The sequence below is a fragment of the Globicephala melas genome, chromosome 20 (assembly GCF_963455315.2).
Source record: "Globicephala melas chromosome 20, mGloMel1.2, whole genome shotgun sequence".
NCBI lineage: Eukaryota > Metazoa > Chordata > Mammalia > Artiodactyla > Delphinidae > Globicephala > Globicephala melas.
The window spans coordinates 45810891-45826010 of NC_083333.1; the positions used below are offsets into that span (position 1 = coordinate 45810891).

The 15120-nt window shown below is 36.8% G+C and overlaps 1 protein-coding gene across 7 annotated transcripts in view; it reads right to left on the reverse strand.

Moving 5' to 3' along the window:
- Window positions 1–15120, reverse strand: part of SPAG9 (sperm associated antigen 9) — a 142772-nt gene that overhangs the window by 46363 nt on the left and 81289 nt on the right. For 4 of the 7 annotated variants that reach the window (XM_030839989.2, XM_030839992.3, XM_060291337.2 and 1 more), the window contains one exon: window positions 17–224. In XM_030839989.2, coding sequence (XP_030695849.1) covers window positions 17–224 — 208 coding nt within the window. Of the gene's footprint in view, window positions 1–16; window positions 225–7628; window positions 7671–15120 lie in introns of all 7 variants that reach the window. The other 3 variants (XM_030839988.2, XM_030839987.2, XM_060291335.2) reach the window with 1 other exon arrangement.

A 15120-nucleotide genomic window follows, 5' to 3' on the forward strand; every position in this document is an offset into this window, starting at 1 on the left:
AAGTAGGGTCACTTACCTGTTGATACATTTCTAGTTTCTTGGACTACCTGTACTTCAATATGCTTGCTTCTCTCTAACTTATCTGGTGTATCTGCAACCTTCACAAATCCTTCATTCTCTTCATGTAAGGGAGTATCACTAGGAATTGCTGCCACATCTGAAGCAGTTGTTGATGCTGGAGTGGTAGCTTTAGATCCTCCCTGGCTGACATCAGAAAGTTCATCCTACGAATAAATATAATTAGGGAAAACAGTCTGACAAGTAATTTATTTAAAACTATCTTTTAAATGGGTTAAGAAACTTGAAAGAAAATTCTATTAAAAAACAGTAAGTCACTGATTACCAAAGGAAATCAATAAATAATCTCTGCAGATTATTTTCAAGTAATTAGGAAATATTTAAGCAATCATGTTTTTCCAGACATACATGACATTCTTCTAAATAGAAGACCTGAAGATAAAAGTAGAGTGGCAGTATTAGCAATAAAATCATACATTACTGTCATCATCAGAGTTTGTAATGGCAGTCCTAATTTGTAAAATCATTTGATAATAAAGACTTGTTTCCAAACACTTAGAGCATGTACTGTGTGGTAGCTACTCTAAAACAGCAATGGAATAACAAGATTCTTAATCTCAGGATACAGTTTTGTAAACAGTGTTCTTAAAACATCCTGTATCCAGGGAATTCCCTGGTGGTCTAGTGGTTAGGTCTCCGTGCTTTTACTGCCAATGGCCCGGGTTCAATCCCTGGTTGGGGAACTAAGATCCTGCAAGCTGTAAGGCGTAACCAAAAAAAGAAAACAAATCCTGCATCCAGATCACTTGAAGTGCTTGTAAAAAGGACAGATTCTAAGTCCAAGCCCAGACTTTAGGCAGTGAGATCAGGTAATCTGCATGTTTAACAAGCAATCCAGGTCATTTATATATAATCATTAAAATTTCACAGCTACTTCTAAGATCCACAGATAGGCTCCAAGAAGTACATGCCCAGACTGAAAATTTATGCAAACATTTATGTACAATGAATTTTTCTAGGAAAAGAATCTACAACTTTTATCAGATTTTCAATGGGGTTTGTGACTCCAAAATAATCAAAAACAGCTGTCCACTAGCTACCAATAACGAGGCAGTTCTTTACAGCAAAGTACCCAGTCTTAAAGAGAATGGGACAAAATGTTTAGTACTAGTAATGATGATGATGATGATTAGGGTGAATTTAGTGAATTCACCAAATGTATAATTTTGGATAAGTTATGTATTCTTCCTATAGCTATGTTTTCTCATCTGTAAAATAGAGATAATGGTACCTAATTCATTGGATTATTCTAAATTTTTCTGTATAAAGACTTAGCGGTGTATTCACACATACCAAGTGTTTAAAATGTTGGCTATTTATTACAATTTATAACAATACATTATGCACAACTTTGAAAATTTGGCAATACATGCTTTTGGCCTAAGGAGAAAAAAAGAATATATAAATATATTAAATTGTGCTATGGTGGGGGATGATTATTAGTGATTTTTATTTCCCTCTTTAAAATTTTATCTTTCTTAACTTTTAAAGAACATGGTTTAAAATACATTATAGCTAAATCAACTATAGTTCAATAAAAATAAAATATAGCTATAAAAATAATGGAATAGAATCCAAGCAATTAAAAATAACTAACATTATACCAATCTTACACTGTCTGAGAGATTTAGGTTATTTTAAGTGCTGAAAAGTAAGAGGGTGTTCAAGGTTAAGACTCTCTTCAAGTATAAGAACATTTTTTGACATATAGTCAACTTACACATGCTATGATGGACAGCAACTACAATGAAAGTAATCACACTTGGAGAACTTAACCATCACCAAACCTCTTAGCTTTACAACATTAAAATGTTTCATCTCCATTTTCTTCTCTTAATATTTTAATTTACTATAATGCATTTTGACGTATGGCTGAACTAATATAAATCAATTACCAGATGAGAACAAAGGGCATGCAAAAGAAAATATATTCTCTATGGCAAATCGAGAGCTCTTTATCCTTTCCATAGTCCTCCCACCCACACTCTTCATCCCTATCCCAGGCTTTTGGAGGTTATTCCCCCCTTATTTTTGTTTTTAATAATGAGAAATCTATAAAGTCAGACTGTGACCTAGCATGTTGTACTCACTAAGAGTTTTGAGTATCTTAGCTCTTCTGGTGGGTTTAAGCTCTAACACGTGGATAAAACCCAAATATTTGCTGAAGACCGTCATCCTGGTAAATTTTTGCTAGGCTCATTTTCTGACAGTTTATATTGTACTTGGACTTTTATAATAGTTGGTCAGCTACTAATTATTTATTGCTCATCAACATTTTAAGAAACATATATATCCATGATAGATGATCCATTTAGCAAAAACAAATCTCATCTGAGATTCAGAATCTATCAAAAGAAAAATAAAGTGGCATATCCATATTAGCATACAATACTTACTTAAAATGAATTTTCAATGACATAGGAAAATGTTATGTTAAATTGGAAAATATATATACTTTTAAGGAAATAATCAGAGATGGATAGAGGATGTTATTTATAACAGCAGAGAACTGAAAACAACTTAAACGCTCCAAAATAGGAAATTAAGAAAATTATAGAACATCCATACAACAGAATACTATGCAGCAATTTAAAAAACTGTGTTGTAGAAGAATACCTACTGAGATGGAAAATATTCACAATATTCTGTGAAGAGACTGGGGACTAAAACAGTTCTGTATAGTATAATCAACTAAGAATGGCTAGAAAGAGCTATGTCAGGACACTCATGACAATTCTAAAAGTGGTTGCCACTGGGTAGTTTGATAATGAGTGACTTTTGCTTTTACTATGCTCTTGTTAGCACTTCTAAATATATATATTTTTAAGTAAAAGAAAATTATAAAATTCAGAATATAAATCTATGTATGAAGTATGGTCTCAAAAACAATTTCTACTTATTTGTTTGTATGGCTGCATTGGGTCTTCATCACTTTATTTATTTATTTGTTTGTTTGTTTATTTATTTATGGTTTCTCTTGTTGTGGAGCACGGGCTCTAGGCACGTGGGCTTCAGTAGTTGCAGCACTCGGGCTCAGTAGTTGTGGCGCACAGGCTTAGTTACTCCACAGCATGTGGGGATCTTCCCGGACCAGGGCTCGAACCCGTGTCCCCTGCATTGGCAGGTGGATTCTTAACCACTGCGCCACCAGGACAGTCCCTCAAAAACAATTTCTTTAGGTATATAAAGAGACTAGAGATAGTAAGTTTTACTATAACTAGATGAAATTCTCTTTTCAATTTGAAAGTTTTGAGAAAAGAAAACCATTTATACTATTTATGAGTTGGGACTATCCATTCATTATTGCCTTGTGTTTAAAGTAACTTTGATTACAAATATTGCAATATTAACCGTATGCTAATAAAATCAGCTGAATTACACAGCCAACTATTTTCTTTTGTGCATCTCAAATACAGACCTGATATCCAATGGGAAGAAAGACAAATCAAATACATTACTAGTTCAATCCTCTATCACCTCCTCCCCTGTTAAAATTAAAAGACAAAATTATTTGACTATTTCCTGGAGCTGGAGACTGGCACCTAATACAAAAGTATCTGATAAAAATTTCATCAAGCTGGGCTTCCCTGGTGGCGCAGTGGTTGAGAGTCCGCCTGCCAATACAGGGGACACGGGTTCATGCCCCGGTCCGGGAAGATCCCACATACCGCGGAGCGGCTGGGCCCGTGAGCCATGGCCGCTGAGTCTGCGCGTCCGGAGCCTGTGCTCTGCAATGGGAGAGGCCACAACAGTGAGAGGCCCGCATACCGAAAAGAAAAAAAAAAAAATTTCATCAAGTAAATTAGCTTGTTAGAAGTTGAGTCTGGAAAACTGACAATAATATTTCTGGAGCCAAAGAGGACTATAGTGAAAACAACTAGAAGTCACCCTGAGTACCACTCTCTTGGTCTTTGTTTTGATGTGTACTCTATTTAACAGAAAAAATAGAAGTGGCATTATTTTGGTTAATCTAACAGCCTGGCTAATTCACATTTATGTTATCATATACATGAATTCCCAAGCTTTAAAAGTTTAAAATATAAAGTACATTTAAAAATTAATATAAAGAGTCCAGGTTCTGATGAAGTACTGATGGACAGTGCTTAAACCCATCAAAACTATGGATTCAGAAAGCCCTAGAGAATATCAAGTTCATCTACAATGAGAAAATTATATGCCTTTGAAGTTATTTGAAAAATAACTGGAGGTCGATCTTGACCTTGTTGTTTCCATTTATCTCTCAAATAAAAGTCAAGTAGAGAAATTATTTCCTCTTCCTTCATATCACCCTACCCCACAAGGTCTAGCTATTTTTACCTTAAAAAAAATTATGTAGTAATTTAAAAGTTCACAATATAAACAGCTTAGCAAAAGCCCTCTTCCCCAAAATCATTTGTGGATCTGGGAGTATGAAATAAAGTAACCAGGAGAGAGCTGAACCTAAAACAGGAAAAGGACTCTGACACTTCAGGGGATCTCAAGATTTAGGGCTACAAGGAAGTGGTAAATTAGGATCTGCTTAGAAGATGGTATTTTAAAATGCTATCCAAATAACATGAGATTATTGATCTGTAACTCACTTCCCTTTTATACTTTTACCACATAAAAACATTTTACGCACATTAAAATAGCTCACAGTGTGGGCTGTACTTCTGACAGCTGGATCCCAGGGACAGACCATGAGAGCTGAAGAGGGAAAAGCTCTGAATTTTAGGGAATAGTTTTCAAAAGACGTATTTCTCCTTGGTCTCCCAGAGAGTGGAGACATAAAGCTCCCAAGATTAGCAGGAAAGCAATGAGGCGGGAAGTCGCTGTCATGTGTTTGGCCAAGGGCACAATATTCTTATATTGTATCTCCTATGGAAGAAATTATGAAATTCTGTCACTAACTATGCCTCCAACTAAAGATAGAAGGACAAAAGACAAACCTAAATATTAGCCGGCTAAAAGATAAAATGTATCACTTTTGGTCAACAATGAGTTCATATGATACCAGGTACAAAATGAGGGAAAATGTTTTACTAGGACCTAAATGGAAACTGGAAGCATTTACATAAATTATTCAACATAAAGTTATAGGGGAGCTGCATGCTGTAGTTTCGCATTCACTCTGTGACTTCTGGAGACTTCTAATTCCCATTTTATGCTGGTCATACGCCAGGTGTACTGTTTTGGCTAATAGTTTTGACTACAAATGCTGCTTTATTTATCTGAAGACCACCGGCCTATCAATTTCAATTGCCTGATGCCATTAAGATATCCTCTTCAATGACACAGGTGGGTGCCAAAAATGGAGACTCGCCAGGTGGTCAAGTCTCTTTCTGATAAACGTTACTTGTTTTGTAACCCCATTCCCACTCCTTCAGTCTTTAAGAAACTCTTACATTGTAGGCTTTCATGTCACTGGAAAATGCCCACAAAAACGAGCAACCTGACTTGGGGTTCCAGTGTTACAACTATAAAGGAATGGCACTCTTGCGCAACAAAACAAAATAACAAGTGCTGGTGAGATGTGAAGAAATTAGGACACTTGTGTACTGTTGGTGGGGTTGTAAAATGGTGCAACTGCTATGAAAACAGTATGGAGTTTCCTCATAAAATTAAAAATAGAACTACCACATGATCCAGCACTACCCCTTCTGGGTATAAAACCAAAAGATTTGAAAATAGGGATTCAAAGAGATATCTGTATACCCATGTTCACAGCAGCACTATTCATAGTAGCCAAGAGGTAGAAGCGACCCAAATGTCCATTGAGGAATGAAATGGATAAACAAAACGTGGTATATGTATACAATGGAGTATTATTCAGCCTTAAAAAGGAAGGAAATCCTGTCACATGCTACAACGTGGATGAACCTTGAGGACATTATGCTAAGTCAAATAAGCCAGTCACAAAAGGACAACTACTACATGATTCCACTTATATGAGGTATCTAAAGTGGTCAAATTCATAGAAACACTAAGTAGAGTGGTAGTCGCCAGGGCTGAGGGCAGAGGGAAAGGGGAGTTGTTGTTTAATGGGTATAGAGCTTCAGACGTGCAAGACAAAAAAGTTCTAGAGATCTGTTTCACAACAATGTGAATACTGTTAACACTACTGGACTGTATACTTAAAAATGGTTAAGATGGTAAATTTTATGTTATACGTTTTTTATCACACAAAAAAACAGAACAAGTGTCATTACTTTTAGCTTCACTTGAGATACCATAGTGAAAACAATCTGGTCTTTGTGCTATTTTCCTACTGGTTTTAGATTATCAGGCTGAAAGTCTATAGGCCTTTACAAGATACTTTCAGATGTTCCATTCATCAAATGCCTCCCGTACCCAGTGCTGTATAGAATACATATGTCATGTGTTATCTGGCATTGCCCCATTACTATTTATGTTCAGAAAGACTATAAAGTAAGTTCACAACTATAAAAATAAATTATCCCACTAAGGACAACCTAGAAATATTCCAATACAGTGTTTTCCTAAGTAGCCGCCTGATTTCATCTGAAATAAGCTTTAAAAAGGGGGCAAGCAACTCTGCTACATAAGTTTGTCTTTAGCTTCAAAGATTTTAAGCCTAATGTAAGTAAAAGACAAAATTACAGAAAGTAACTAGCCCAATGGATACCCACTATAACACTTATCACCTTATATTTAATTTCTATGTTTACATTTCTTTCTCCCCAAGTTAAAGTTGTGTCCAAAGCAGTAGTTTTAACACTCTTTTGATTTACAACTCTACACCGTAAGAGAATCACAAAATTCTGTGTATACAAGTATTTTATAGAGAGCTTCGTATCTTTAATTTGATTCCTAGAGGAGTCCGTGACCCAAAGAAACACTGAGAAGCATAATTCTAGACACATTTAGGTGAAATAAGTCTGGATGTAAATTATACTGTAGGTTCAAAAAAATTTAGAGAGGCACGGATGACCTACCTCTGAAGGTATTTCTGAAAAAGACACTGTTCCACTGTCATGGACCTGCTGAAGGCCTTACCCTGGTTAACCCTGACCTAGTAGGTAGGAGAAAGTCTTATTTTGTCTTTATATCCCCAGGGTCTAGCATATCAAGCCTGACATGAAGTAGGCTCTCAAAAGATGTTTGCTGAATGAAGCTGAATGGTGCCCTGACTGGGGCTGAACAAATCTGTTTAAATAGGGAGGCAGCCCATGGTAAAATGACATACTAGGCTGTCTCCAGGATACATACAAGTTATGTACATTCTGCCCTGAGGAAGGTATTCGTGCAAAGCATACACGTTTTCTTACCTAGAGCTGGAAAAATAGAAATAGGCTGAATTTCCACAGGGTTTACTTATTATTTTCTCCTTTATTTCAAAATGCTGACTTTAGAGAGGAGTAAATTACAGATTACAGTAAAGCCCTAGCAACCACTGTAGAAGAAATAATTTTCTTTTTTATTTCAGGGAATAACATCAGCAGTCTTCCAAACTGAGCACTTGATGTCTTGAAAATAGCAGCTGAGAAAGTACCCAAAAGTTAATCACTTTCATTTACTTTTTACAAAACGTTTTGAAACCCCATTCTCACCTCCTGTTCTATAGCCTTCAGAGGTTCAGGACTACTGCTGACCTGAGAAGAGGGAAAGATTATAAAAGAGAAAAAAAGAAAAATCATGTATTTACTAGGTGTTAGCATATTTCTAAGTATCTTTGGCTTGTGCTACCTCTCAGAATAACAAGATCTATCTCTTTTACCTACTTTGTTAAAATGAGGGTTTGGGGGTTTTGTTTTGTTTTGACTTAAAATCACCTCCTTTAAGCCTCTTTTTTATGCCATCTCATGACTCAAAAGCCACCTCTTGGGTCTTGTCTTACCTTATACTTTGTCAATAAGCAGTTTATCACTTAACGCTTTTTTCTATTCACACAGCTGTGTGAAATCTTCCTGAAATTTATCCTAATCATCTCGAGTAATTAACATAATAAATATTCCAGTTTAGCATACTTGGAAACATTAACAACACTCTTCTTCCCCGCCCCCTCATTTCTGAAACTGTTAAGAGAACACTAACAATCGAAGGGTAACCAAGATTCAAGTCCTTTTTCACAAAAACATCTATTTACTCATATTCTTCATTTCTATCTGTACATTTGCCCTCTTTGAGACAAAAGTGTTTTTCTTAAACACAAAGCAACTTCAAGGTTTAAATATTCTTAGTCTGGAAATCCATCAAAGTCTTTTGAAAAGTCTAAAATACAGCTCTCCTAGCTCTCTGTTAATTCCCACAAAAAAACCCACAGATGAGCAAGGCATGATTCACTTTTTTCTTTTTTTTTAAATTGAAATATAATTGACTTACAATACTATACTAGTTTCAAGTGTACTACATAGCGGTTTGATGTTTTTAGACATTACAAAATGATCACCACGATAAGTCTAAGTACCATCTGTCATCATACACAGTTAATTCAATATTATTGACCATATTCCCTATGCTGTACATTACATTCCTTTGACTTCTTTATTTCATGAATGTAAGTTTGTACCTCTTAATCTCCCTCACCTATTTCACTCATCACCTCATGACCCCTCCCCTCTGGCAACTACCAATTTGTTCTCTGTACCTATGAGTCTGTTTCTGTTTCTGTTATGTCTGTTCGTTTTGTTACGCCTGTTCATTTTGTTCTTTGAGGTTCCACATATAAGTGAAATCACATGGTATTTGTCTTTCTCTGTCTGACTTTTCTCACTTAGCATAATACCCTCTAGGTCCATCCATGTTGTCACAAATGGCAAGATTTCATTCTGTTATATAGTTGGATGATATTCCATTTTATCTACAGCATGACTCCCTTTATACAAACCAGACTGCCTCTCCCTTAATATCTGTTTACATGATCTTTGATTCTGGATTCTCATCTTCAACTCTTCTCAACTATCATTTCATCAGAAGCTAGGTAAATAACTCTCTAAATAAAAATGAAAAGATTGTGAACATAACATTTTAAAATGAAAAACAAAAAGCAAGCTGCAGGAAATACTTAGAGCATAAACCCATTTATCGTTTTGGGTTATTTTTTTAAGATTTTTTTTTTTTTTTTGATGTGGACCATTTTTAAAGTCTTTATTGAATTTGTTACAATATTGCTTCTTGGTTTTTTTGGTTTGGTTTTTTTGGCCACAAGGCATGTGGGACCTTAGCTCTCCAAACAAGGATCAAACTGGCGTCCGCTGCATTAGAAGGCTAAGTCTTAACCACCTGGACTAAGTCCCTAAAACCATTTACCTTACAAAGACATACATGAGTATGTATTATCTATGTACATATATAAAGAAAAGGGTATGAATGATATACCAACTATTCAAAATGACTGAGGCAAAGGAATGGAATTTAGAGTTGGACAACTATACATTTTTACTCTAGATTTTCGATATTATTTGATTGTGAAACATTATTAATATGACTTTAAAAAAAAATTATTAAGCCTACTTCCTAAAATATTTGGACTCTGAGCAACTTTACAACATTTCTAGCATCTGGCATTGTGTGTGACCTGGTAGGCATCAAAATTTTTTAATGCAAAAAGCAAGGTAATTTTTCTTCAACAGGAAATACTTAGAGCTATTTTTCTTATTCCAAGAGTTTGTTTAAACATTAAATATCAATAGTAATAAATACTCATGTGCCAATTACTTCAAAAAAAAGTCACATTAGAAACATAAGCTTTAAATACCATCGTTTTTAAATAGTGTTGTTTATTTGGAGTTTTACCATTTTTCATTCTCAACATACACTAGCATCTTGGTCAATAAACAACACCATAAATATGCCAAAAAGAGGAAAAAAATCTCATTGATTAACACCCACTAAGAAAGAACTAATTCCACTGCCTCTTCTCTAAGCAAGAGTTTAAAAGAGGAGTAAGTATGTATCCTATAATTTTATTTGTCAGTTATACCTCAATAAAAATGAATGGGCAAGTACCAAAATATTAAGAAGAGTAAATCTTAACTCCCTTTTCCCTTCAAACTGCAACTGTCAGCTGTGGATGATTCCTGAAGTTATCTAATGAGGATATATGTGAGTGGGAAAGTTTGTAAATAAAAACTGAAGTTATAGAAGAAATTCCTTACCCTCTGTCCCAAGCAAAACCAACCTGAAATATTACAACATATAATCCATTTTTCTTAAAATTCTATTTTTATTTTACCCTACTGTAAACACTAATATAAAAATCCAAAAGGAGATAATGTATACTATAAACTAATGGAAAAACCCAACATAAGCATCAACGGAAGAAAGGGCCTAGAAGCAATCACATTCCAACCAGTAAGCACATTTAGTGCCTAGATCTTGGTTCCTAAATACCATTCTACAATAAACAGAACCAAGGCTTCTTGGAGAAGCACTTGACTGCACAGCAGGGGCAGGGAAAATGCAAGAGGCTGGAGCATCTGATGGTGTCAGGAAGGAAGGACTCAAAAGAGTATGGGCATGTCGAAAGGGTATAGGAAGACTCCTGGAAGAGCTCCTGATGTCCAAGGCTGAAACACTCTGAGCAACAAAATAAATAGTAATGGGACTTCCCTGGTGGTGCAGTGGTTAAGAATCCGCCTGTCAATGCAGGGGACACAGGTTCGATCCCTGGTCTGGGAAGATCCCACATGCCGGGGAGAAACTAAGCCTGTGCGCCACAACTACTGAGCCTGCACTCTAGAGCCCACGAGCCACAAATACTGAGCCCGTGCACCACAACTACTGAAGCTTGCGCACCTAGAGCCAGTGCTCCACAACAAGAGAAGCCACCGCAATGCACACCGCAAGGACGAGTAGGCCCCGCTCGCCACAACTAGAGAAAGCCCACGTGCAGCAATGAAGACCCAAAGCAGCCTAAATAAATAAATTAATTAATAAATAAATAGTAATAGCATTGGATAACCTACAGAACAAAATAATACCTTTGAGTTCAAATATGAAGGAAAGAAGGGAGGGAGTGAGCAGCTCTCCCTCCCCAAAGAATTACAGTTAATGAATGTAGGATGAAGAAAATAGAAAATAAGCATTACAACACCACAGTAATAATTATTGTAGGTAAGATTCACTGATGCACATTAAAATCAGTAAATGAAAGTTTGAGGAGAAGCAGGATATTGGCTCAGTCTCAAAATATATCCACCAAGATATTAATTAAATTATAAACAGAAAAACAGTAACTTTACAGTGAAGAAATCCAACACACACCAGCTGAACCGAGCAATCGAGGTTAACATCACCACTACGGCATTCTACAGTATTCTTGCCAAAAATATATAGCCTCAATCTAATCATAAGAAATCATCAGAGAAGCCCAAATTGAGAGCTATTTTACAAAATAACTAACCAGTACTCTTTAAGCCTGAAGGTCATGAAAGACAAGGAAAGGTTGAGAAACCGTCAAACGTTAGAAGAGACTGAGGAAACATAACTCAGCGCAATGTGGGATCCTGGATTGCATCCTGGAACTGAAAAAGAACAGTAGTGGGAACATTGGCAAAATCTGAATACAAGTCTGTAGTTCAGCTAATAGTATTGTACCAATGTTAATTTCTTAGTTTTGATAATCTTACCATGGTTAGTTAACATACCAATGTTGGGTGGGTGATGGGTATCGTTCCTTCTGTACTATTTTTGCAACTTTTCTATAAGTCTAAAATGTTTCAAAATGAAAAGTTAAAAACAAAACAAACCAAGAGCTTTAACTGTTTGGAAATTTAAAATCACACATGCGTTTTACAACAGGATCTTTAATCACAAAAGACACAGGAATAAGGTTTAACTACTATAGAGATTCAAGCTTGGGAAAACTAAAGAAATAGGAACAATTTAACACAAATGGAGGAGGATGGAAAATTCTTCTAAACAATAATGCTGGCTCTGTTCAGAAATTTTCCATTCTGCATGCTAAGCACGTTCCCTGACGAATGCAGCACACATTGACCACTGCCTTTATATACCAAACCCTGCTAACAAGACCTTCTCACAGCAGTTCCACTGAAGTATTTCAAGTCATGTGGTTTCAAAAGTACTCTTTAAAACTTTCACAAGTAGGTATCAATCCAATTGCTTTTTAGCTAAAATTGTTTTTCTCAGTTCTAAAAGTCACATTCTACTAATAACCAACAACCCAGGAGACTCTAAAGGAAAAAATAATACTTTTTCGGAGTATATATACATATGTGTATACTCACACACGTCTTTAGGCATGCGCAGGTGCATATACATGCATAGGTGTATATATACATATGTATGTGTACATGTGAAACTAGACGGAATCTATGAAATCATTGCCAAAGTGATACTAACCAAGGTCTAGAAAACAGCATGAAAATTTTATGTGTAGGGTATTTTAAATGATATTTAAAACACTTTGTTCTCTTTCTATATTTGGGTACAAGGGAGAGATATCTGAACTCTAAACTTGTAAAGCAATGAAGAACTTATACAACATAGCTGGTGAGAATACAAACAGCTACCATCCCTTTGGCAGGCAATTTGGTGATATCTAGCAAAATCTTAAATACATGCTTTAATCCAGCAATCCCACTTATGGGAATTATAAATACAAGTACTAAATTAAGTACAAGGTTATTCAATGCAGCATTGCTTGTAATAGCAAAAGATGAGGAAAAACTGAGATGTCCTGTCAATAAAGTAGATTTTAATGGCAGATGGGATATGTGATCCCTTTCCCCTGGCCCTTCCTCAATAATTCTGATGTATCATTCATCGCCCTTCACTCCGTTGTTTTCAATTTTTTTCTATCGGACTCCTCTTCTAAGCACACAAACAACCCAGTCTCGTGCCTTCTAAGAGTATTTTTCCCTTCACCCTGCCAACTGAAAACATCTTTTCACTGTCCTCCCACCACAACCACCTTTCTTGAGTAATATACATTTTCTGTTTCCTCCTTCGTGAATATAATTCAGTTGGATGAACAACCTTACCTTAACATTTTTGCCCATTTCCACCCTAGCATTTTTATAATACATTTTCAACAGAAAATGTCATTTAACATAAGTTCCTTTTTACCAATTTTGCTAGTAGCCCCCCATTAAGAAATTTCTGTTAATGATACAATATAAAATTCCTCTGCTTTCTGCCTTAAACTGATCTCTAAACTCGATTTGAGGACCATCAAAAGGTGTCAGGTGAAGCTTCATGTAAGCTGTGGCATTTAGATTGGCCTTGAAAGAATACTTCTACTGGTGGTAACCTAAGCAGGATACAAATAATGTAAGTGGGAAAACTATATAGAAAAGGATGCACAGGTGTGGAGTTCAGGAAAGGGGTCAAAGTCAGAAATTCAAACTTGTGAACACTGATGGGTGAATGTTATTTACAGACATGAAACTTGAGCTACCCACATTAAGTAGAGGAGGGGGCTGAAATTTAAGCCCTAGAGAACTACAACATTTAGAGGTGCAGAAGCAGCAATGGAAAAGGACCTGTGAAGAAAACCAGAGAGAGAGGGAGAGGGGGAGATGGGAGACAGAGGGAGAGGGGGAGGGGGAGGGGGGCGGGGGAGAGAAAGAGAAAGAGAAAAAGAGAAAGAGAAGTATCCCGGGGGCAAAGTGAAGAAAGCATTTCAAGAAGCAGAAAGTGGGCTTTCCCTGGTGGCGCAGTGGTTAAGAATCCGCCTGCCAATGCAGGGTCACAGGTTCGAGCCCTGGTCCGGGAGGATCCCACATGCCACGGAGCAACTAAGCCTGTGCGCCACAACTACTGAGCCTGCGCTCTAGAGCCCGCGAGCCACAACTACTGAGCCCATGTGTCACAGCTACTGAAGCCCATGTGCCTAGAGCCTGTGTTCCACAACAAGAGAAGCCACCGCAATGAGAAGCCCGTGCACCGCAACGAAGAGTAGCCCCCGCTCACCACAACTAGAGAAAGAAAGCCTGTGCGCAGCAACAAAGACCCAACGCAGCCAAAAATAAAATAAATTTTTTTACAAAAGAATGATGAAAAACAATTAAAAAATAAAATTAGAAGAAAACTAAGTTGGAAAGACAAATTTTATTAATAAAAAAAGCAGAAAGTATTCAAATGTGTCAAATGCTGCCACAAGGCAAGATGGGAATGAGAATTTTCCATCACACTATTTATTTATTTATTATTTATGGCTGTGTCCGGTCTTCGTTGCTGTGTGTAGGCTTTCTCTAGTTGCGGCGAGCAGGGGTTACTCTTTGTGTGGTATGCAGGCTTCTCATTGTGGTGGCTTCTCTTGTTGTGGATCATGGCCTCTAGGCATGCAGGCTTCAGTAGTTGTGGCACGAGGTCTCAGTAGTTGTGGCTCATAGGCTTAGTTGCTCTGCAGCATGTGGGATCTTCCTGGACCAGGGATTGAACCCGTGTCCCCTGCATTGGCAGGGAGATTCTTAACCACTGTGCCACCAGGGAAGTCCCCATCATACTATTTAGAGAGATGGATATTTTGGGTAACCGTGAAAAAAGGCACATTGGTGCAGTAGGTAGCACTGAAGTCTCAGAGGAATGGGATGAAGAGAAAAAAAAACATTCTTCAAACACACCAAAGTTTGTCCCCACCTCGGGGTCTTTACAGATGCTAGTTGATCGTCCTGAAACACACAGTCCTCTGGACCTTTCCATGCACCTGTACCTTCTTCATTTCAGGGCACAAGTCACCACCTCCAAGAGGCCTTCCTTCATCACTCTAAAATAAGCACTCCTCCTTACTAATTACTCTCTAGCCCCTTACTTAGCTTTTTAAAAATAGTACATAACACTACTTGAAATTCCATGATTTCATTTATTTGTTTGTTTGTTGATTTCCCCCACAAAAATACAATAAGTAAAGGAATAATATGTACAAATACTTCTTTTTAAGAACAACTTGTATATTTTTCTAGGTGCATGAGTCCTGGCAGATTTTCCAGTACAGCTGTCCCTTGGTATCTACAGGGGATTGTTCCAGGACTCCCTGTGCATACCGAAATCTAGATGCTCAAGTCCCTTATATAAAATCGTATAGTATACCTGAAGATTTCAGGTATACTATATAGGACTGGATTAAATAACAAT